Below are 25,468 nucleotides of genomic sequence, written 5' to 3'. Positions count from 1 at the left end.
ATTGTTCGCCTATTATGACATGCCCAGAATAGGGACGCTGGGATTCATGTGGTTAAGGGACCGGACAATGTTGCCTTAAATGATAAATATAGACGCTTACCTGAGCCATCATGTGATTGCCCATTGGGTGCTGCTGTGGCGTGGGCAGCAGGGCGGTCTGTGGTTGAGGCTGTTGCTGAGGTTGCTGAGAGGGGCAGGGAAGCAGGCTACGGCTGGACTGGGGGGGCGGGGCTGGGGGACAAACATCTAGACTCACCAGGGACAGGCCTGGAGATACAGAGAAGAGTTGACAAAAATAACAACAAAATAAGAACATTTGGAGTTCCGCTATTTCCGACTCATGTGTTATGTTGGCCATGACGATGACACCCACGAAAAATGACCTATGAAAATAATCAATTAAGTGTAAGTGTATAAAGTGTATAAAGTTTGTTTATTATTGTACTGTAACCTAGTAAGCACAATGTGCCTTTTTCACCACTTGGGGGCAAACTCCATGTAACATTACATTCAACTTGTTGATGGCTTTTTCCTCGTTGAGCTTGTAAATCAGCTATTTTCGGTGTAGTATAGTATAAATGTATATACTATAGTATAAATGACCCTTTAGTTTGCTTCATCAGGACAGCTACATCGGGTCATGTTATGTACAGTCCGGTAAGTAGCTATTCACACAAAACTATGCTAAACTGACTTTCAAATAATCTGAATAGCTGTAAGCTTCAGATTCAAATCCAATACATTAGTGTCTGCCTCTTCAGTACACGCTTCCATAAATCTCACTCCATGAATCTTCTCGTCTTTGAACCAGGAATCACTGGTGTGGAACGCAACAGACACAACCTCTGGAAGCCCCACCCCGCCCTGTGGGTGCCCGATGGTCCTCCCCCACCTTTACCTGAGCGGGAGCCCCTGCAGCTGCCTTGTGAGCCCTTGCTGCTGCCCAGACTGTCCCCCCGGGTGAGGATGGAGATGCCAGAGAAGCTGCTGGCCTTGGTGACGGGCGGTCGCAGCGTGCGGTTGGAGCTGTCAGAGTCGGTGCTGCTCCAGGGCCGCGGCTCCAGGCACTTCATGTCGCTGTCTGTGCTGCTCTGACGGCTGCTGGATGCCCGGCTGGAGCTCTCACGGTTCCCCCTGGGAGAGAGAGAGAGGGGAGGAGGAGGAAGGAGACAGGGGGTAGAGAATGACAGGAAGAGGCAGAGTGTACAGGAGAAGAGAGAGGTAGGAAAAGCGGAAGAGGAGAGGAAGGATGAAACCGGGAGGAAGAGATGAAATGAAGGGAAGGTAGGTAAGGAGAATGAATAGAAAGGGATGGGGGGAGGAGGGGTAGATGGAGAGGGGGGCGTCAAATTGAAGGGAAGTGAAAGAGTGACAACAGTGAAAGGGGACAGGAGGAGTGGCGAGGAGGAGAAAGAAAGGAGAATTGGGAGAAGAGAAGATTCAGAAGAGGGTGGGGGGGTTGGGGGGGAGGTAGTGAGAGAGAAGAGCACAGTACGGTCATGGAGAGGTAGAGACAGACCACTTTGCCAGCCAGGCTGGTAGGATCAGGCATTCAACAGACAGATGCATGGTGGCAGGGTGAAACCGTGATAAAGGTCAGGCAATGAAAACGACTGCAAGCCCCCCCACCCGCCGACCATACAAATACACCCACACGCCAACCCATCCACCGAACCAAAAACATGCAAGGGAAGGAGATGCTCCAGACAACCACATACCCAAGGGGTGGAAGAAGAAGACATTGGGGGGTGACGTGACGATGAACCAGGACCAAACATTCATTAGGCCAACGGGGAAAACCATCACAAACATTCCAAGACACAATCACATGTGTGAGAAGTGAATACATGATACAAGGTCCATACAATAAAACATGACATGCACACTGCAAAACTATACATACAGTACTGTACTGTAATGGAGACACGAAGACAACCTGACATATATACAGACTGATGTATACATAGAAGACCAGCTAGACACAAACACCCAAACGCACACACACGGTATCTATGGATTAACCACGTTGCTAACACAGGTTCACCACTATGATTGGTTAACTATGTTGCTTGCATACACACTCAGGGCCTCTGTGTTGCCGTCACCCTGGATAAGGGTAGCTGCCAAGAAAACGAACGATCAGACTTGTAAGCATGGACACTGCTTTCACAAAGCCTTTAACCACATGAACCCTAGCATCCCTATCCTGGCATAACCATTTGGCAAAAATAGCAGATCTACAAGCTCACAATGGGTCACAATTCGACACGTTGTGAGAGCTTGTAGATTGGCTATTTTTGTACAAGAAATCTGGAGTAGAAAGACAAAAGTAAGGGGCCGCTGGGGAATTACGGTAAACAAAGTATATAGGGGTTAAGTGGTTAAATCACCAGTCACAACATTAATATTTTAGCTCCAATTAAAGAGACATTTTAATTCATTTTAATGCTATAATGCTGGAGGGAAAACAAACCAACCAAACAGTTTTACAAATACAAATGATGGTAACTCTGAAATTAAATTACACATTTTTATAATTGAGGTGTGATGTGGCGCTGAAATTAATGTGGATAACAAGCCTGAAAACCAAACAAAGAACTACTGTACATCTCTGCACCAGACAGCAGAGACAAAATGGCCAAGTCGGCTTTAATCAGATCTTTCGGGCATCCTCAGAGAAGTGAAAGAGGGGATCGCAGTGAACAGCATTAGCCCGAGAATGAAAACAAACTTTGAAAAAGGCCCAGTATTTCAGGGGAATCTCCACACAAAAGAAAAACAACCAGGATTTCGGGGGAATCTCCACACCCAGAACACAGAGATGGTAAGACCGTAGCGGTAGGGAGTGGTTGTTTGAAGGTGGCAGTGGTTGATAAATATTTCAGCGAGGCTGTAATTAATGGAGCGCCTATTTTAAGCCTTCTCTCTGCAACGGCCTATTTTAAAAGGAAGGGTGGGTGCTCTAGTGCTCCCTCGCTCGACACACACTTGTTCTTCGCTTCGCTCTGCAGACAAAGATGAGTGCGAGGAGGAGGAGGTATTCTGCTATTGGTCACATGATATTCCATCTCTCCCTGTTTTTTCCCCTCACGACACCATGTCTCCGTCACACACACCGGGGAGAGCCGCTCCGTATTAGTTATCGCTCTTCTGCACTTCGCCACTCCCAGTCTTTATTAGAAGGATCAATCACAGACGGTTTCCCCACGGTCCTATTATTTTCCCCATGTATTTCCAAGGGGGTTTTGAGTAAGTTCATTTAAGGGAGGCCAGTGGATAGGCTATTTATCCTTATTTATTGTTTCTAAAAAACGAGGTTAACTAAACACTGATTTCTAAGATTGCGTATTAAAGCTTGCGTTTGTTTAAAATGGGAGGACTTAAGGGAAGCCAGTGGATGTACTGTATCCTTACACTTTTCTAGTGTGGTTTCTGTAAACTAGATTAACAAAATGTTTTTTAGGTTTTTTTCTTTTTACTTGTGTATCCATTTTTGTTTAAAATGGGAGGTCTTAATAGAAATGTACATCTATATGCAAGTTAAACGTACAAATAATTCATGCAAATTCTTTACTAACAAATTATGTTAACAATAACGCATTTTTTAAATGAAAAAATAGAATTGAATTAGAAATGCAGATATGAAATACGAGTCGCATTGTGTATTCTTGTATTGGTGACAGCGCTGAAAAGCTCAACATATAAACTTTTAACACAGTAAGAAATAGTACCAAACACAGGCCAAACTGTCAAAATATTACAGTACACCAATTAATAGTCTATAGGCCTACAAAGAATAAAATACCTATATACATTTTTACAAAGTTCAATACTTATTTTCTTAATAATCCAATTGCCTTTTGTTGTTAGACAAATTGTTATGAGGTTGAAAGTACTGTACTGTAGGTATAATAGCATTTTAACAGCATACTAGGTAACAAGTTAAGAGAAATCAGACCAAATCAACCACAAATCAACAAAAATATACTGTGGAAGTAGTGCAGTTACTGCATAAAGTAGTGATGGTTGAAGTGTGGAAGGGTAAATAGGTCAATCAGCCCCCCCCCCCCCCCAGTGAAACCACAAAGCAGCCATGCATGGGCCCGTGGGAAGTCCCACGGCATCAATCAGCCGACCACGGCAAGCAAGGAACACCACAAGTCAAGTCACCACCACCACCAAACCACTTTCAGAGATGGGTATTGAAAACACACAAGTCAAATAGGGCTGCAACAGTTAATTGTAACTAATCGATTATAAAAAAAATATTAAATGTAATGAATAAAACATAGCAGATCTGCAACCTCACAACGCGTCAGTATCAGTGCCACAGGGGGTATTTAGGGGCAATGCCCCCCCCAGATTGTACTTTGTGCCCACCCATCTAGATTGGCCAGTACCCCAACACATTTTGCTTATGTTTTACAAATGTATACATTATTCCTAAATGTATACATTTGCAAATACATTTATAGGCTGAAAATACAAGTACAAAATGACTTTGTTTCACATTAGCGAGCGTGATTGCCAAAATGAATGGAAGGATGATGTTCTCAGGAAGTTGCATGCAGGTCACAATCGCTGCCTTCAGCTCTAGTAATGGTGAGTGAAATTAACCAATAAAACATACACGTAGGTCTGCTGTATTTTAGTAGATAATTATGCCCTCGCAAAATTAATTAGCTTAATTTGTTAGTGGCTGAGGAGCTGCCCATGGTCCTGGAATCATCGCTCACTCATTCCTGCTGCAGAGACTCTGGCTTTTTGTTTGTTTTTACTCCTGCCGTGGAGGTGGCGACAAGTTACGTTAATACAATGCGATCACTGTGTTAGTGTGTTTTCTGTATGGATGACAACTTTCTTTACGGTTATGTGTTTAAGTTTGAAGTAATAGGCATAAGTTCTTTGCACCTCGACTTCTCTGTTAGTGATCGATAGCCTAATTTGATTGTTTCACTTTACTGCTTTTTTTTAATGCATTATTGTTATTATTTGATTTTTTAAAAAGATTTTTCTGCCTTTATTGATAGATACAGTAGGGAGAGAGAGATGGGGAGTGACACGCAGCAAAGGTCGTTAGGATCGGGATTCGAACCCGCGACACGATTGCCCGGACCGCTACGCCAGCCGCCCCGGTCGTCAATGCAGATTTTTACATATTGTTTTTCAGTTCATCATTGCCTTTATGGGTTACGTGACATTTGTTATATAGCCTATCAAAGGGTGTTTAAAAATAAAGTGCCAGTGAATAATATATGGCCCCCCTGCTGATAGTTGTCTGGCACTGGCCCTGGTCACGATGCAATGCGTTGTGAGCTTGTAGATTGGCTATTTTGCCAATTTGTTGTACGACACATATAGAGCTGAAGTGGTTAAACATATGGGGTATTTCTTCCCAGATTATTAGTAATTATTTCTAGACTTGAGTAGTTCTCATATCTACAGATAATGTTCAATTGAATATATACCGAATACATATAGATAAAATACATCCTATGTTGTTTGTACAATATAGTAACATAAAACTTTAAAGTATTAAATAGGGCTTAAAGGCCCACTTCACCTATTTTCAACACATCTTCCCATAATTGGTCCTCTCTAATGCTCATTATAAGATGGCACCATGTCTGTCTACTCGCTCTGTGTCGAAGAGGGCTGTGGACAGTTCAAACTTGTTTTACTTTGCCTTTATATTTTTTATTAATGCAAGAACAATGGCTTCCATTTCAGCATGATAACTTTTCAGGAAGAAAAAGTCTGTATTTTATATCAGCTTGGAATACCCATGGATGATGTCATTGGTAGGTAGGTTTCTGAACGGTCCATAGCCCACCAATGAGATGCAGAGTGAGCAGACAGAATTTGTGCCATGTTGTAATAATGAGCATTAGTCAGGTCAAATTATATGAAGATATGGTTGAAAATGGGGGAAGTGCTATAAGCCAAATCAGACTAATAGTCGATCATGTAAAAATCATCAATTAGCCTACAATTTCTTCACGTCGACTCTCTGATATATAAAATACATTCAAAAAGTTATTTGACAAAAACAGGGTTTTTTTCTTCAATTATTTGAAGATCTAAAGCGTAATCGATAGAATAATCGCAGGGGAAATAATCGATCGTTGCAGCCCTAATAGTCAAAGTCAGCAGCACACCCCAGTACCTAAAGATCTGCCTCCTCTTTTGAGAGCTAGAGGAGTAGCCTTCAGTGGAAAGTCTGTTGAGGTTAACATTGGGAGAAAAATGCTGGGGTTACAGGATTGGATTTGAGAAGGGAGAGGGTGGGGTAGGTGGGTGGGAGTCAGGGAAGGAGGGAGGAGTGGAGGGGAAGGTTGAGGGAGGTACTGTATAGTGTAGAACTTTTACGCCTAGAAATAAAAAATGCACACAAAGCAGAAACTGTTGAAAGGCCCACGCTCCCCATTTCTCTCCCTCTCAGCATATTGTCTCTTAATCTCTCATCCTCAACACCGGGGGCCAGGGAGGGAGATGGGACTTAAACTGACCACTTTTATTCCTATATAACAGGTCTCCCGTTATCAACATCTTTGTCAAAGACATTATGTTTCCCCCACACTGAAGGTTACTTCAGCAAAATGGGAAAAATGACACATCAATAGATAATTTGCCAGTTAACTTGAAGAATTCCTTTTGCTCCTCTCTAAAGGGACTTCATAGGGAATGAATGATCTGGACAATGGTCATTAACTTCTGTACAGTGGATCTAAATTCTGTCCAGACCTCTACAGAATCTGTACGTAGCTGTAGTCTCTGTTTCTTCTATAACAGCAGACTGACAAGCACATTTTTAGCTCAGGGGAAGGGGCACAGGGGTGTGACTCCCCTGCATCGTGGTCTTACCTGTTGTCGTTGATGTATCCGTTTTGAGAGGACTGCAAAGAAAAAGACACCTGTACATTACGAATAGCTTCATCCAACCAAGCAGGACCACTTGAGCCCAATCCTAAAAACTTGTAGATCCAACACTCACTGAGTGCCAGAATTATTTCTGGCTATGTTGTCCCAGTGCCAGATATTTTTGCAAAGTAAAAAAAAAGTGCTTAGGAAGCGAGATACAGCCTTTTTCAGTTATAAGTTAAACAAGGAGTGGATGGAGCTGCAAATCTTCAGATAATGATATCTTTGGTTCTGATCATTTAAAAAAAAAAAAAGCAAAACTATTATTTTTACGATTTTTTCAAAAACACGTGAAACACGTGATTGGCACGTTGCACCATAGCGGTAAAACACGTGAATAGCACTCAATGAGTTAAAACTTCTCAAAAATGCAACATCTTCACTGGAGTTGACTTCACAGGGATTTAGAATGGGAAGTGGCACTCAACAACATAGCAGTGACATACTACGTTTCTCGTCTTTAGGACTCAACATGTTCTCCAACATAAAGCCGAAAATAACTGATCTACAAGCTCACAACGTGTTGCTGGTGACGCGCTGTGACCTTGTAGATGAGGATAAATCTGGCTTTATTCTGTCCCAAAAGTAATGATGTGCTCTTAGTTTGAGTTTTTATCTGTCCCTCGTAGTACTTGAGTGACCTGCCCCATACTTACTTCTCGGGCAAAGATTCGGTCTCGTACCCGCTGGTACTCCTCCTCTCTCTCCTCGATGGACTTGCTTCGTCGTCCATCCTGCAGCGGCACGCGTATCTGCAAATTGGACAACAACCACCTTTCAGAATTTGTTCTGGCACTATTGATCCTCACCATGTGTCCAAGACCAATCAGAAGGCTTTGCCTCAGTGCTGGATTTTAATTGGCTGTCTTCACGATGCGTCCATCCATGACACACATATTTTCATGTGGTTAGACACAATGAGATAGCTCTCTGTTTACTCGTACACATTTTTAAACCAAGTGTAAACAGGAAAACAATGAGAAAATAGCTTTTGTTCAACACTGCAACCGTGGCGGCTATGTTGAGTTCCTTAGTGACAGTTCAGTATGCAGTGGCACTTCAGCTTGCTCTAATTGGTCAGTTACAGCCTTAGGGCTGATATCAGTTATCAACTTCCATGGCCGACAGTAGTAGATGTCCGTTGTGGAGGACATACTATATGGGACATACTATATGTATGTTTTGATGAAACAACATAGTATTATGTTTTTTCTTTTTACCCTCATTGTTAGTCATTGTTTTTCAATTTAAGTTGGTGCACCTAAAATTTTGGTGAGTGCAACTAGTCAGAGTCAACTTCACATAAAACACGTATAGATGTACAAGCTCCCAACATTAGTAATTTACAGGCAGAGTTAGAAAAAGTAACGAAATAATAGAGAAGAAAACAAACAGGGAAACACAAATAACAGGAAGGCACAGAGTCAAAATCAGATACACAATGTCCAAATATATATAAGGTGCATGCTTAAAAATAGCAATAGGTAGAGAAACACATCCAGAATGTCATCACTGTCGGGTGGAAACCCAAACCTTGTATGTCCAAAACCGTTGCTTTATTATTATTTCAAAAACATTTAAAATAGTAAAAATCTACCATCTGCCAATCTACAAGCTCGCAACATGTTGTGGGCCTTGTAAATCTGCTATTTTCACTCATTTTAAGCAACACTCTTGTATGATGAATTAGGGTGTACATTTACAAAAAAGACATACAAAGTTTAAATATGGAGATAAGAGGTTTCTGCCTGACAGCGACGATATAGCAAATAGCAGCAGGTATACTCTAAATCACGAATTACATGTGCATGGTTAAAGTGGCCTAGTTAAAAAGCAATATAAAAGCAGCAGATATTGAATCACCATCCCTTGTGCATGATATCTTGGTGCATGGTTAAAAATAGCTAATGCTAATGTTTTGAAGTTGGGAGGGCCAGTGCTCATAAGTAAAAAAGCCCTGTGGACACACTTAGCTAGTCTCTCAAGAGTGATAGTAGTGCAACAGTTAATTAAACTGATCAATTTAATAAACAATAAAAACTAATTGATTTTAATAAAATTATACATTTTGAGGGGAATTCATTTTTTTCTCAAAAATAGCAGAATTAGCAGATCTACAAGCTCACAACGCATCTGTGATGTGTTGTAAGCTTTTTGCACAACACTGCTGTACAACAAAGTATGAAACAGGGCTTTAGTAGACTAATCAATTTAGTCGATTATAAAATCAATCAATTGGAATTTGTCTGCATCAATTTGTTGATATATGAAAAGTGAGAAGAACAAAAAGAAAACAAAGCGCTTCTTGATTATTTGATGAATCAAATAGGTAATCGAAAGAAGTATTGATAGTTGCAGCCCATGTGTTGTAGCAGGACAGGTACCATATTATCGTCCTTGTCCATGCTGGCATCATCCCTCTTGAGGATGAACTTCTTCTGGAAGTCCATGTTGCGCTCATCCTTGATGTGCTCGGAGAACCGTTGTTCTGGGCTGTGGGAGGAAACCGTGAAACATTGCCATGACCATCTTAATAGAACACACAGTAATAATACATTATTCTGATTACAAATGTATTTAAATTATTGTCTCCACCAGGCCTAAGGCGTGGCCAAGGCTATGATTTCGCCCGCCCGCCCAGGCGGGCTGCATGTTAGGCCAACAGGTATCCCATAGCCTGGAGGGACAATTGCTCCGTGATTGACTAGTTCGTTATGGCATAACTTCAATGGTGTGACTAACTTCATCACTCAGTCAGAGGGAAGTTATAGGGTGTTAAGGTCCAGGCAAAAAGGAGAAATCAAAAAAGGGAACAAATATTCCTTTACAGTTCCCATTACCAACTCATTGTAGCATGAAGATAAGGTTAAGTGTCTTGTTTGTAAAGTCTCCCGGTGGTGTTAAAACAATTTACCAGTTGGTCTGGCAGTCATTCCTGCATGCAATTAAAGCCTGGCCTTTAAAGCTGCATAGCGCAATATTTTTGATAGTCTCAAGGCCTTAAAATAATAGCCTATGTTTGGCATGAACGTTTCATTGAGACGTAACCATGTTATTGTCTCCGTCAGGCCGAGACTTTGTTTTGCCCCGTCCGTCCGTCCGTGAACATCTAATCTCCGGCACTGTTGGCTTGATCGCAGCGAAACTGTGCACACACACTCCCTCGATAACAATTCAGAACCTCTGCCCTGCATTTTTCCCATCTGCCTTTTATAGCGCCACCAGGAGGCCGACTTATGTAAACCCATTTTTAGATATTACTCCTTCAGATTTTATCAACATTTCACGCAAATCGGTACAAATGATCTAGTCAGGTGATCAAGACGGATCTGTTTGATTTTTCATATTCCATCCTGATTGCCCATCTAAAGTTTGCCAGACTGGCTCGTTTTGAACAAAATGCTGTAAATCATGAACCCAGCGCCCGATTGTGGAGAAACTTTGCACGCACATTTGGACTACGTTGAGGAACATATGCCACCCTTTCAACATTGCCCTGTTATAGCACCACTAGGAGGCCGATTTTTGAAAAAACTAAAACAATTATATTACTCCTACAAATGTTGTCCAAACATCACGCAAATCGGTACATATTATCTCTTTAGTCAAGTGATCAAGACGGATCTGTCTGATTTTTCATATTCCAGCCTGATTGGCGAATTCCGAACATTGCTGGCCCACACTAGCCTACCTGACCTGGCGGAGACCTGTGCTCAGAGGAGCACTTTTTCTAGTTTTCTCTCCTTTCTAGAGCTGGCTTATTTTGATACACAATAGTGCAACTCACCTATTTTCTATCAGTAGAGAAATAGTATTGCACAATCGGCAGGCTTTATCATGACTTTACTATCCGACAACCAATCACCCATATTCATGAGGCTGACCGGTGAGCCACTTACATGCGCGTGTTGCCCGTCTTGTTGATGATGACGGCTTTGCCCGTCTGGTCCACGTTGTGGTCCATGCCGAAGTAGGCCGCCACGCGGTGCAGCAGCATTCGATGATAAGAGGTCATCTGAGGAAACTTCTTATACTGGTTACTGCAGGGGAGAAATTAACCACTTAAACTCCATTTACTTAGTTAACCAGAGTCCCACAGTGGTCTATACAAGGACCCCTCCTTTTTTCAGGCGTTGCGAGCTTGTAGATGTGCTATTTTTACCAAATGTTTGCCCCAGAATAGGGACATGTGGTAAACCACGTAGGAGTATGAAAGACCACTGCGTACAGGAGGAAGAATACAAATTGACCAACTCCATTCAGCTCCATTGTGTCTCAGTTGGCTGCATTTTGTTGAAGCTCAATCAACACAACGGCTTTTCAAATGTTTTTTTAATCACTTAAAGCCCCATATACTTTGTTGTCTGATGAATAGCAAAAATAACCAATCTACAATTTTAGAAAAACAATTTTATTTGCCTATAATGCCATACACAAAGTAGGGTTGAAAGTGGTTAACCAGCACTTCAGCCTAGCAATGATAACATCCCAGCAACAGGGGGACACAGAGTCCCACACAATAACAACCTCACGGTTGAAATGCCAGAAGGACCACAGCCCAGCATAAACGTTCTCTATAATATAAACTACAACCTGCCTTATTACCATAGTGGCCTATAAATAAAAGTGGGATGGACTTCAGAGGGCTAAATTTAAGTACGAGTGAGTGGTTGTGAAGAATGTGGCTCACTTGTCGTCATTAATGAACTCCAGGATATCTTGTTCTAGTTTGAGCAGCATCATTCGATCCCTGTCGAAGCAAAGGGAAAGAGAGGGGGGGGGGGGGGGTGTGAGAGAGAGGGAGTGAGTGAGAGATCATTGAGTAGAGTGGAGACAGAATACCAAGCAAAGATCAAAGGCAAGCACTGAATACTTTCCCAATGCCGTCTAAAGTAAGGATGGGCAGTCCTTCCCAATCCCACACCCCCAGGGGCTTAGAGCAGGGGCCATGTTCAATGCCAAACACTGTGAAACACTTTAAATAGAAATCCAATAGTGAGAGGCTGGGATTCCCCTCTCTATATGCTACAGTAGCTCATCTTGCCCAGCAGGATTAATTTCTATGCCAACATGTCCTAAACCATGATGGATTATCTCACACGAGATCAACCCTTGTATGTATAATAGTCACGTTACCTGGGATTGTTTTTCAGTGTGTTGACCAGAAACTCGTGAACGTCGATGCCCGTGGAGTCTGTGTACTCCTGACTTGAGTCTGACGGAGAAGAGGGAGGAAGGAGAAGGGGTTAGAGAAGGGTTAGCACTTGTGAGACTGGTAGAATCGGAGAGATCGTTATTGAGACGGTGAAGTAAAGAGTGCTTGAAGTAAGGATGCTTAACATAGCTCTTTGACGCTCCCCCCCCGCCCCAACACTCATACAATCCCCGCCACCGCACCAGCTAGGGTTCATGAAGGACAGATATCAGAAGCAGATACCCCGAGACACTAGCAGGGTTTCCTCTCTTTCCAGGAAATCTTTTTCCAGGACAGGTGGGGGTGGGGGGGGGGGGGCTGCATGGCATGCTGTGCTTTTTTCCCCGTCATGGATTATCCCTTATATATACACAATGGTTGTGACTGCATTTCCTTGCCAGTAGGATGCTATCTGACTGTCCTGTATCCTCATTAACTATCAATACTATAATAGTACAGGCATTCTGTGAAGAAAAAATAGGGGTGAACCTAGGACTAATTGCAACAGATATGGTCCATAGTAAATGTATACCTTACAGTTAAGAATCAAAGGTTCCTTTTTGGGGGTTTAGTAATACAAAAAGTAAGTGGACCACTTAATAACAAACGTTATTTCACTTTCAAACGTTCAAACAGAAAATGCAAAGTACTTTGCATCAAAGAAATTACATGCACAGTGCTTCACAAAAATAGACATGAAAACAGCACATACATACATGTAAATGCATATTGCATAACATACAGAAATGGCAAGGTTTAAGAATTTCCTTTTGAACAAGCACTGCACTGCATCCCACACAGTTTCTGGTTGATTGTGGGCGGTACTGAACCTTTTGTGTGGCCATCAGACGAGAAAACACGCATACATTCTTTTTTTATATGGGCGTCAATGGGAAATTGCAACATCACCTATTTCAGCATTTTTCAATACTTTCCACCACTGGGATTTCTTAGGACTTTTTATGTTATAAGTAAAATATTTATGAAACTAAAACAGTTGAAAGAGTTTCTGTTGCAATTTTTCACAGGTAATTTTTCATAATGCCTATACTATGAATACCATTCTTATTATCATATCATTAGTGTTGTTGTTCTGTTCTATGACATCCAATCTAAATAACCTCTAAGTGAATGTGGGCCGCCGTGACTGAGGAAGGAGAAAGGCCATCTGAGAATCGGAAGGTCACCGGTTCGAACCTCGGCTCCTCTGGGCTTTGTGTCAGTGTCCCTGAGCGAGACACTTAACCCGTAACTGCTCCCCCGGGCGCTGTTAAAAACAATTCCCACTGCTCCTAATAGTTAGGATGGGTAAACGCAGATCATGTTTGAATGTCTTACTGTAGAAATGGCCGCTGGCTATACTTTCTGTTGGACATCTAACAAGGCTAGGTGAAACCTAGCATAATTATGGTTGGACCATGTACTATACTGTATGGGCAATGTGCGACATTGTGGGCAATTTGTTAGATGGAAAGTCAGCAGTGTTGAAATGACTAGTATTTAGTAAACATTAAGCAGGGGCAGCACTGTTTAATAGACTAGTGGACTAGCTGAGCTCATCCCTAAAGTACACAGCAGCAGTCTTTTTATTAGACAAATAAATTGTCACTTTGAGCCAATTAGTTAAAACTGTAACTAGGGGGCAAGCTGATGATTCAATGAAAAAAGGTTTTGTAGATAATCTATGATTACTTAATGACAGAATACAATTTCTTTCTCGGTGAACACATGAGACTGTGAAGTCAGTAGATCAAGCATTAACACATTGACTGCCAATCGCGTAGATCTACGCGAACCTATTTAAAGCCGCCACGTGCCAATCGCGTAGACCTACGCGAAGTTTTTTTTTTTTTTTTTTTTTTTTTTTTTTTTTAAAGTTCACATTGCACTTTTTTTCACTTTCGATACGGCACATTTCATTGTAGCACCACCGGAAACGGAATTATCCGGGATCCGGTTTTGCCGATCCCATCGGCCTCCATTCTAAAGCGGACACTAAAACGCCATTTTCTCGTTTGTAGTTTTTCTCGTCGCTGATCGCTGTTTAACATAAACTGTTGTAACTACAAGATGGCGACTGGGTTTTTGACGGGGATTTCACTGCGCGACGCAGTCGGATCGCCGCTGTGTTTACAAACAGTTTTAAACTAGATCTAAAGGGATTTAACGAGGTCTGTGGCGACGTGAATAAAACAAAAAAACAACAATAAAACGCTGGCACTGGTGAGTACATTATGAGATTAAACTCTGGCGTGGAATGTGTTAAGGGCCGTTCACACCAAGCACTAGAACTATAAAATAGTTTTAAAAATCGTTCTAATTCAAGCGAATGGAAAAGTCCACACTACAACAATAGCAAAGACAATGGGGAACGATATAGTTATAGTTTTCATTATAGTGCTTGGTGTGAATGGCCCTTTACAGTGGACATTACGTAGTTCAAGCCATCCAACTATTTGTGTACTAAGATTTTTCATACAGTCAATGGGCTAAATGATACAATTTAGCAACATCCGATAGGGTGACCCCTACCCTGACCGACTCCATTCTTTGATTACCTTATGAAAACCTAATCTGCGGTCGTAACTCTTTTGTATCTAAAATATCTTCCAGGACATACCTGTATAGTATTTAACCACTAATTTCCCCATGATTGTAAAACTACATACAGACTCCAGGTTTTCCAGGACACGTGGGAGCCCTGAGTAACTAGCTCCCAGGCAGTTGTATTTATCTGAACACATACAGTAAATGCAGACATCAGGGGAATAATCTTCGACTATTTTCAACCAAACTAGATTGGTTTAATCTTTCTCCTGCTCTCAGATTCTAATAATACCTGAAGGCCTCGGTGGAGAGTCACAGGAAAATAGTGCAAAAGAGAACTTCAGAGAGAGACAAGGAAGGCGGGAAAGATAGTGAGACGACAAAGTGTAAAGAAATGAGATTAAGAGATGGATCTCTTAATCTCTGTAGTTCAAGAGTTGTCCTTCCATTTGGCTTTAATAATTCAAAGAGTACCCTTGTACTACACACTTGTCTCATGTGTGATAAGAGCACATTGACATGTCAAACATGTCAAACATGCATGAACTTGAACTAATTTATGAAGAATACACACATTGCGAAGGGCTGCAATATGTGTATGACAGTGGAGAGAGACAAGAAATGTGGAGAAAGAGTAGGGGAATAACATACAGAAAATGGTCCGGCTGGCTGGGAATCAAACCGGGTACGGGTCCGCCAGGAAACGAAGACCCAAGCCCCAGACCGAGGCCAAAATATTGACTTGTCCCACAGACACGGGTCGGATTCCGTTTCAATTGCCATGGTTCTCAGTCTTTAACCTTCGCAGACATATGCGTTGTAATAATGCTCCAAAATGTATATAGTCTGTCCTCACATATTGAATGAGCTAACAGCCGATTGAAACAAAGTCAATCTCAAGCGCACTGCACTTACACCATGGATGTTTTTTCAGGGACAAGTTGGAACGTCATCTGTGTGGAACATGTTTATGGTCATTATCTGCAGGGACGGGCGGTATAAAGTCAGGGAAAATGTTCTCCGTCTGTCTGCAACACAGAGCAGCGCGCACGACGCCACAGCTTGTCTGTGACTACTCTGTTGGGGCGGGGGAAGCAGGAGCCAGAAGGTGACTGACACACATGGCTAATTTGAATACCACGGTGAAATTAGCATTAGCAAATAACCAGTCTAGTGACCCGGTCCGATAAATTCAAGTGATTCTCAGTCCCGCTTCGGGCCGGGTCCAATTATCCACAGGTCTATTTTGGACCGGGTACAGTAATTTAGATTATTTTCTCGGGTCCGTTCGGACCAGACCAACTATCCACGGTGGCTCTCAACCTTTTCATGACCCCCCCCCCCCCCCCCCCCCAAAAGAAATCATATTTGAACTGGGGACCCCCCCACCCTGATAAGCACTTGGAATTTAGGAGTTGGTGCATAACATTTAGTTTGACTCGGTTCCACAGATAAATATTGTGAAAATAGCAGATCTACAAGCTCAACGCAGTGAGCTTGTAGATCGGCTATTTTCACAAATGTAGCCTCTTTCTTATATTATTTGACAATTTGGCCAATGTTTGACCAGTTTTTATAGTACTAGAGTTTGTTTATTACTTTTGATGCAGTAATGGTCTTTTTGTTTTCTTTATTTTAAGTATTAAAAAGGTCTTAAAATTCCTTAAAGGTATCATGACATTCATTTTAACTTTTTTTATTTTCAATGTTTTATTTGGGGTTTTATGACCTCAATTACACCCAAAAAACCTGAACTTAGAACATTCAGTGGATTTTCTGTGGTCTGGGGTTTTCTGAATAATTAGGCTGAAAAGTAATCTGAGCTTGGCCCTTCGACAGTGAGGTCACAGTCGAATAATCCCGCCCACTCTCCTCCTCGCCCCTCCCCTATCCTTTCCTTTGGGGGGGGCGGAGCAGAGGCGATGATTGACAGGCAAAATCCCTCACCAGCGACACCTGCAGGCAAAGATTTCTTTTTTCATTGCAGTTGAAAAGGCTTTAGAAATATGAGAGAAAAACACCTGCTATGGATCACTGGAATGGAATTTTCACTTAAAACTTTTTGTACACTTTTGAAGGACCAGGACAAAGACTTTGAATGTGGTGTAAAAGTGAATGTCATTAAACCTTTAAATTGTCACTTCACTGTCATCTGGGCACCGCCCCAAAACCATGTGGAGACCCCCCTGGGGATCCCGACCCACAGGTTGAGAACCACTGCTCTAGATCAGGGTATTGCACCATTAACTGATTGACTGCCAATCGCGTAGATCTACGCGAACCTATTTAAAGCCGCCACGTGCCAGTCGCGTAGATCTACGTGAACCTAAAACATTTTTTTGTTTGTTTTTTTCAATCTGACCCAAAGACCAAGGAGATATGATTTTTCAAAGATCTAGACTCCTATCCACTTCCTTGTTAACTTAAAACTTAAAAATTCTGTATCTCGGCTCCTGAGTACTTTTTTTTTTTCAATGAAAAATCTCTGGCACTGGCCAGAAATAGACAGAAATACTTCTGGCAGTTAATGGGTTAAGAATCATTTCTACAACAAAGTAGTCTTCAGCAGCCTGCACAAACAAGATAGTTGCTATGCAATGTTTAGAATACAAATTTTTCTGCTGCCTGTCAACCTTTGAAGATTTACTACACCTTTTCCCTGACACCAAAGCATCGGATGGCCCATTTCCTTTGCTTAAAAGAGTTGGCTCAATTTCAAGGTTTTTCAAGTTCATCAATATAATCTTTCACCTCCTCCGGGTGTCGTCCTTTTAAGATGGACTTTTTCCGGAGACATGCATTGCTCTATCCACTCCTCCATAGTTAAGTCCAAAAATACTCTATACTGAAGATGACTCATTGCAAGCTGCAACTAGGGTTGGGAACCGGGTCTTTTTCAGACCCGGTTCCGAGATTGAAGAACTGGAGACGATTCCATCACATTTGCATTAACGGTTCCGCAAACGATTCCTGGATTTTCTCATCTGCGTTCATTTGGCTCAGCTGTGTGCATTGCAAGCGACTGTGGAGACGTCACGCCACCTACATGTGTGACTGTGGTCAGAGCCTTCTATTGAAGAGTTGCGTCAATGAGGGGGCAGAAACAGCGCCGGCCACGTGGTTCATGTAAACTCGAAATAGTGACAAACGCTCATAGACTCCAGTCCATTCCCTAAACTTCCGGTTCAGGGCTTTGTCTCTATTCGGCTCCTCCCGAGCCGCAATTGGACTGGCCCGATGAAGTAAACGGAGGTGACGCAACTCTCCTTATATGGCTCCGAGTGTGGTGGATACGCCCACTGATCTAGGATCAGAATGGCAGCGTCCCACGAGCGAGACAGAGTGAAAGTGAATAGAGTCAGCACATGTCGAACAGACAAAGATCCTCAAAGTGTTGCACTTTACAAGACGAAAATGAACATGCACCGTGTCTGTGAGTCTCTGAAAATCTGTACCAGTGAAGCCATTGACTCTGCAGCCGCTTCACTTTCTTCAAGATAGTAGCCTACTAACATTAGAAAATCTACTAACTACGGAGCTTGAAATGTCTTTTTCACTAGGCTTGTACTACAACTGCTGTTTATGGTGTTCCTGTTATTAGAACGCTAATGATGCAACGTTTGTCTGATGTTTTATGAATAACGTTAACTACAGCCATAAATTAACATATCTGTCTGTACTTAGTTACAACTTAAAAGTAAGCTCAACTTGCTGTTAAATTCATCGTTCATCATGAATATAATGTAACGATAAGTGTCAAGTTATATTTTTCAATAGAAAGTAGCTACAGACAAGACCAGCAACAGTCAGCAAGTCACTCCTTTCACGCTGGCAGCAGCTGGGAGGATGACGACTGAAAGAGTTGTCATCGTGCCGTTACAAGGTTTATTGTTAACTCATTCAGTGCCAATGAAATAAAAAAATAATTGAAAACTGTGCCAGCCAAAAATACATAGTAAAACAAGAACGAAATGACAAAAGTCATATTCTACCAGGTGCTGTCTGTGTGTGTGTGTGTGTGTGTGTGTGTGTGTGTGTGTGTGTGTGTGTGTGTGTGTGTGTGTGTGTGTGTGTGTGTGTGTGTGTGTGTGTGTGTGTGTGTGTGTGTGTGTGTGTGTGCGCGCGCGCGTGTGCGTGTTTGTTTTCATAGACCTGATTACTTGTTTTTCGGATTGCTTGTTTCTCACCAAACCTGGCAACACGAATATGCGACGCTAAACGCTAATAATGTTTTTTTATATAAGTGGTGGCAACATTTTTAGACACCACACGGGTCTTCCCAACAATAGCGAAGATTGAAGTCAGTGTGAACATGGCCAAATAATAACTTAATAGCCAAACTAGGTCTAATGAAGCACGCTAGCATTTAGGCTAACTCTCCTTCCTGAGGCAGCAGTGCAACTAGCACTGTCTGCAACTGTTGCAGTGTGAATGAGGGGAGCGGAGGGCGGTTACTGCGGAGGACGGGCCGTCTCCCCATTGGCTTAAAGACCGGGCCGAAGGGGAAGTGTCCCCATTGGCTTAAAGGAGTGAAGGACAGCCAGGACAGCCAATGATGAATAGGTGGCAACTAGGTGTCGAATGATGATGATTAGTCTGACTGTTTGTAGACTCAGGCACTCTTCGAGCACCTGGTAAAAAAGTGCTCAGGAGCCGAGATACAGCCTTTTTCAGTTATAAGTTAAACAAGAAGTGAATGGATGATATCTTGGGTTCTGAACGTTTTTTGACATTTTTTTTTCAAAAACACGTCAAACACGTCATTGGCACGTTGCGCCATTGCGGTGAAACACGTCAATGGCACTCAACGAGTTAAGGATGCCCATGCATTCTCCACTGTTGAACGTCCACCCTTTAGGTGCATATCTGCATGCATCGAGCGCAGCAATAGTTCAGGTAGGCTCGGCAGGCAGGAGGGTAGGCTACAGTGTAGCGGCTACACATTCAGACTCACTCTCCCATTCTCATTCGCTAACAAGTTAATGCATACACCCACGTAAGTCAGATGGTCTCTCCACGTTTAACCTCACTCATCTCCCTTCATTCCTATTCGCCAACAAGCTAACACACACACGCCCTCATTCTCACAGTTCAGTTAGGCGGTCTTTTTAAGCAGTCCACTATTCACTGTTCATTCTACATGCTCATCTTGTCACAGCTCGTTGTGCAGCATTCAAACTCCCTCCACCTCCCCGGCCTCCTCCCTGTGGCATTTAGTTTCATATGTTAATGGGTGATTCTGTGGATTGTACTGTGATATGTGGTATCTTAACTTATGCAATTGAATTCGTAAGGAAAATAAAATCCTAACGTGTCCCAACCCTAGCTGCAACAATAATATGAAACGGTATAACACTTCCGGTCTTCTCTCACCCTCCCATCCCCCTACCTCAAGTATTGCTGCACAAGGAAAGAGTGTGTTGCTGAGACAGAGACAGGTCTCGAACAAACTTAATTTTCTCCTGATTAGTCTGTCTGAAAAATAACATTTTAGTGTCAGAATTTTTGGAAGACATATGGCTTGTGAAAAACTGGTCCAATGTTATTTCTGCGAGTATGGGGCGAAATAATCTGTCATAAGCTGTGTTCACTAACATGCTCACTAACACTTCTCCCATTGGAATGAATAGACTGAGGGCTTGTCGCTGGTCTGCTAAAGGGGCAGTCTAGATTTCATAGCTATGGTATATGGCTATCATACCACACCTATCAACCAATCAGATTGTGCTATTTGTCTTGAGTTAAAAGTTGATATTTTGGCCTGAGGGTGGCGCTAGAGGATAAGTAGGAGAATGGGGTCCCTCAAATAATTAGGGCTCATCTTTCAGGAAGCATAAATGCACTAAGCAAGTTCCATGGTAATCTGCACATTCGATGTTTAGAACTTGTGTGCAAGTATGGGTGGCATTAGAGAAAGGGCCATGGGGTCAGGAAATTCAGTAGGGTTTATCTTTGCTGAGTGCATTTTTTCTCATCACAATAAAGAATTCCTGTATTTCCCTTCAGGGCTCAATAAAGGTTGATCTTATCTTATACGTTTCATGACAATTCTTGCCCATTAGATTTTGAGATGGGCCATTTTGGCAAAACAGGGTGCAAGAAAAATGGCCACTGGGCCTCCAAAATCAGTAGCGGCCATGCTGTGGGTTTCATGAAAGTGTGCAGAAAATGACAATTGAGTCAGCAGTTTGTGGTGGTTGGGAACCAGTTTGTGTTTGGAGAAATGGTGGACGGTCCGACTGACTGACCAAACAACAGCTCCATCAGCTCCACGTCACTCTGTGTATGTGCATACATTCCCTGATGAACATATAAGTCCGCAGCAGCTTTGTGTGCAAACGGCCATAATGGTGAGACTCGAAAGTTACCCAGTGCGACAAGCCTAGCTCAAAAACACAAGAGATGGCCTCTTACATGAGTGCTGGTGGGGAAACAACAAACCATACAATCTCCTTAAACATAATAACTGCGTTACACTGTAGATGAACACTGCTCAGAGAAACAGTCCAAAGATCGTGGTCTAAATTGCAAAGATCGTGGTCTAAATTGCATATACATTTTTTGAAAAACAGTCGACAGATTAATCAATTGGTAGTCATTGCTCTGTGTAGTTTGCATTGTCTTCAGATCTTACCACGTGACAACATCTTGCGTGGGGCTTTCTCTTTCTTCTCTTCATTTTCGTACTCATCTTTTGAGGACTTCTCCTCCTCCTTGTCTGACGGACAGCTGATGTGAAGTTGGATGATATCCTACAAAAAAAAAGACAACCATTAGAATTAACTTATTATTCAAACAAGTTTTCTGCACCAACTCTCTAGGAGTACTGGTCCCCCAAAAAGTATAGCTACATGTGGGAAAAGATTGATCTACAGGCTAAATTAACCAGTGCACTGAATGTTAGGAGTTGAAACCAGCACTCCCTGTGTTTAGAAAATGTACTGCTGTGTTGTCAAAACACTGGGAGTGTGCCAATGTCTCTTCCTAACCTCGCATACAACAAGTAACTTGAAATTAAAGCAATAGTTCATCCAAAAATGCAAATTCTCTCATTTACTTACCTTCATACCAGTTGAAACAAGGATAACATTTCTTTGTCCACACAACACACAAGGAGTTTGCCAGCAAAACTTCATAGCAGCTTTCTCCAAAACAACTGAAGTCAATGGTAACCAGTTCTTAAGAGTTCCAAAAAGGGCAAAAGAATGACCATAGAATTACTCCATACAGCTTGTGCAGCAGAATAAAAGTGTTCCGAAGCCAAACGATCGCTTGTTCATGCTCTGTTCGATGACGTGAAATGTTCCTCACATGTTTACAGTCCTACGCAGAGGTCTACGGAAAGAGCTCTGCAAGGCCTGCGCGCGCAAGCTTGAATGTTTTCTGAAAACAACGTCTGTAGTGATTATTTGCAATTTCAGTGCGATCATTTGGCTACGAAGTTTTGCTGACAAACAAATTATTACATGCATGAAAGAAATGAGGAAAAAAAGATGAATATTACAGACTAGAAACTGAGGGTTATTAAATGTATGGGAGGTGTAGGAAAAGAGCAATAGGTTTGCAGTTACCGATTCTGGAAGTCCATCAATGCCGAATGGACCGGAAGATTCCTCACACACTGCCAGACTCCGTACCAGTTTCAGCTTAGCATTAGACTGAAACACAATCAAACACACAGTCCTTGTAGAAACTATAGACTTGCATGTAAATGTTACAGAGATAAATAAAACCTATTAAAACTATAATATTGCTGCTCCTTTTGTCTTTTTTCTCTCATCAACCTTGTTTTGTGACGTGTCCTAGATACTGATGTTATGAAGACCCCTGGCATGTTTATACCACTCCTTCAACACAGAATTTGGAAAAATAGAAAAGGGACAAAAAAGAAAAACAACTTTGTTGCTGTATGTTTCCAATACAATATACAAGAAGAACTACATCTAAATCCCTCCTTAGAGCACAACGGTTCCATAGACCTTGAGTAACAAGTGGTAATAGAGCTCTCTGAGGTAGGAGATTCTGAGGTGAGAACAGCAGAACACCGGGAACATGAAAACCATGTGGCTGATGAGGGCAGGTTATACAGTAGAAGGGAAGCTCCAACATTGTAATCATCATCAGTGATGATGCTGGGTTTTTTTTTCTGTTACTAAAGAGCCTGCTGCTGACACACTTGGCTGGCATCTCAACCATTCTGTAGTGCAACAAGTGGATGAGAGAGAGGATCCACACAGTAGAAATCAGGTCAGGACAACAGGGGGCTTGCAGCAAAGACATCGCCCAGATGCATGGAGCGCGCGCGTGTGTGTGTGCGTGTGCGTGTGCGTGTGCGTGTGTGTGTGTGTGCGTGTGCGTGCGCGTGTGTGTGTGTGTGAGCATGCATGCCATGTGTACACACAACTATATAAAGAGGGCAGAAGGTCAGATCTAATCCCATTAACAAGAAGGTATTAGAACCATTACAAGTGCATCATGTGGCGTGGGAGCTGTTCCCATAAATACACACACAGTAATAGAGCTCATGTCACCACCAACCCCTGCATCTTTAACACATTCAATCCGGGAAAGCACCTGCATTTTCAAAATCGGCCTCAGGTCTAAATGGGTTAAAGCAATGCTGGAACATAACAGGTGAACATTTGGCAAAACTAGCAGATCTATATGCTGTAAAAGCTTGCGAGTTTGTGGATAGGCTATTTTTGGAAGAGATTTGGTGTTGAGGGAGAAAATGAGGGGGGCAAGGATATATCCCTGTGGGACCCCGTTCAATGAAGCTTATAGGGTTTAAGTGGTTAATACTGTAGTTCCACTACACCCACAATACAATGAAGTGATCGATACTGTTAAATCACATTTCCCTTTTGTCAAAACAATCCTGCACATCAAAAGTGTGCTCCTCGGAGCGCAGATCCTCGTGAGGCCAGGTTGCCTACAGTACCCAGGGGACCCTGCAAAGTTTGGAAGGCAGTCATAGCCAATTGGAATGGAACCTGCTTAATCTGACTTATACATCTTGATCACATGACTGCAGAGATGATATGTGATGATTTGCGTGAGGTTTGGACAGAATTTGTAGGAGTAGCAGCAAAACATTTTGAAGAAGAAAAAGTAAAATGGCAGAGAATCTAGTCCGGCACTAATTGCCGGGGCCTATATGTGGAGTTGCGTCATGATTCAAGGAATCCAGGGAAAAAACATTTTGATTGTACAACCTACAGCATACTGGGAGTGTATGAGGTTTCATGCGGATCGGTCCAACAGCGCCGGAGATTAACTGTTCACAGACGGACAGACTCACATGAGTGAGTACATAATCCTCCGCCTTTGGCCGATAACAAAATAATTTACACACCATAATTTACAACAGGCTTAGTAAATTTGACTCCTTCGAAATGTCCAGGCCTCCATGAAGTTACTCTGTCGCACCTATAGTACCTGCACAGTAAAATCCTCAGTGTTCATTTATTCATTTCATTTGTATACTCTCAAGAGTTAAATTGACAGTAAGGATTTTAATGTGTTTCTTTGGTAATAGGATTATGAACCACTGAGAATTAGAAGGCTCCCAAAGCTATTACACAGCAGTTGAGAGGATTAGATTGTTAATAATGGAAGGTCAACAAACTAGCAGATAGTCCAGTCAATCTAAGCTATATTAAAAAAAGTGTCTTTTCCTACGTTTCTGGGGTCAATCTTTCCAATAAAACACTTGTACAGAGGATATTCTAAAGTCTGATGCCTGTATTTGGGGTACCACTACCCAAATCCAATTTTTCTTTTTTTTGCCAGATTTGGCATTTACTTTGCGCCACACTGCTCCTCTCGGTGTAAAAAGGTCTAAACCTAGTATAAGTTGTTCCTTATAGTCACGCAAAATACTGTATCAGATGTATAAAAGTGCTTCGTCACAGAGACTAAATTGTGAAATTGTTACATCTATTTTAAACACTCAAAGAAAATGGCTGTCTCCCACTGACCACCGAGCTCTTTCTTTTGGACCAATTGAAACTTTTTTTTTTTTTTTTTTACAATGCCCTGAGACTGGGGGTGGGTGGGGTTTAATCCCAGCCTGAGTCATATCCCAGGCCGAGTCATATCAAAGACTATCAAAATTGTAACCAATGACTCCCTGCTTTGCACTCAGCATCAAGGGTTGGATTGGAGGCAACTCCTACGACATGCAAGTGTCATGTTCAGGGGGGTGTACATCAAACTGCCTCACGCTACAGACACAGGATATAGGCTCCTGACCTATGGGCCACATAGTAAGGCTACTTACACTAAGTATATAATGTTAAACCTTTAATATGTTATTTGGATGACCGTAGGATCACATAAAACTTTGAACGATTACTATTGCAATTTTCCCTGGGTCAAATCACATATTAACTGGACTACAGGGGAATATTTGAGGAAGTCATTACTGCATGGCTAACCAGATGACTACCAAATATTAATGTGTCCTTGTTGGAACGTGCACCAGGGTTATAGACTGTATGGTACGGAGCCCCTTAGGGGACATTACTAGGTAGATTGTTTTAAGGGTAGGTACATTATTTTAAGAGCTAGGTAGATTGTTTTAAGGGTAGGTACATTATTTTAAGAGCTAGGTAGATTGTTTTAAGGGTAGGTACATTATTTTAAGAGCTGGTGGTTTATGTTTTCTGGTATGGAAAAAAAAAACATAGGCTATAACATTTTTTTTTGAGGGATGAGTTTTTTTTTTTGAGGGATGAGTTTTTTTTTTTGAGGGATAAGTTTTTTTTTTGAGGGATGAGTTTTTTTTTTGAGGGATGAGTTATT

General features: G+C 42.1%; 1 protein-coding gene across 13 annotated transcripts in view; it reads right to left on the bottom strand.

Moving 5' to 3' along the window:
* Nucleotides 1-25,468, bottom strand: part of r3hdm2 (R3H domain containing 2) — a 95,740-nt gene that overhangs the window by 23,347 nt on the left and 46,925 nt on the right. For 5 of the 13 annotated variants that reach the window (XM_080424859.1, XM_080424854.1, XM_080424865.1 and 2 more), the window contains exons 6-17: nt 22,234-22,320; nt 21,724-21,840; nt 21,297-21,414; nt 12,058-12,136; nt 11,612-11,671; nt 10,821-10,961; nt 9,306-9,414; nt 7,578-7,673; nt 6,865-6,914; nt 6,167-6,220; nt 899-1,134; nt 101-267 (exon numbers count right to left, since the gene is read on the bottom strand). In XM_080424859.1, coding sequence (XP_080280985.1) covers nt 101-267; nt 899-1,134; nt 6,167-6,220; nt 6,865-6,914; nt 7,578-7,673; nt 9,306-9,414; nt 10,821-10,961; nt 11,612-11,671; nt 12,058-12,136; nt 21,297-21,414; nt 21,724-21,840; nt 22,234-22,320 — 1,314 coding nt within the window. The remainder of the gene's footprint in view (nt 1-100; nt 268-898; nt 1,135-6,166; nt 6,221-6,864; nt 6,915-7,577; nt 7,674-9,305; nt 9,415-10,820; nt 10,962-11,611; nt 11,672-12,057; nt 12,137-21,296; nt 21,415-21,723; nt 21,841-22,233; nt 22,321-25,468) is intronic. The other 8 variants (XM_080424866.1, XM_080424855.1, XM_080424862.1 and 5 more) reach the window with 7 other exon arrangements.

This window comes from Gymnoscopelus braueri, assembly GCF_963280865.1.
Source record: "Gymnoscopelus braueri genome assembly, chromosome: 3".
Taxonomy (NCBI): Eukaryota; Metazoa; Chordata; class Actinopteri; order Myctophiformes; family Myctophidae; genus Gymnoscopelus; species Gymnoscopelus braueri.
Note: the sequence above shows the minus strand (reverse complement) of the source record. Positions and strands in the feature narration are given on the sequence as shown.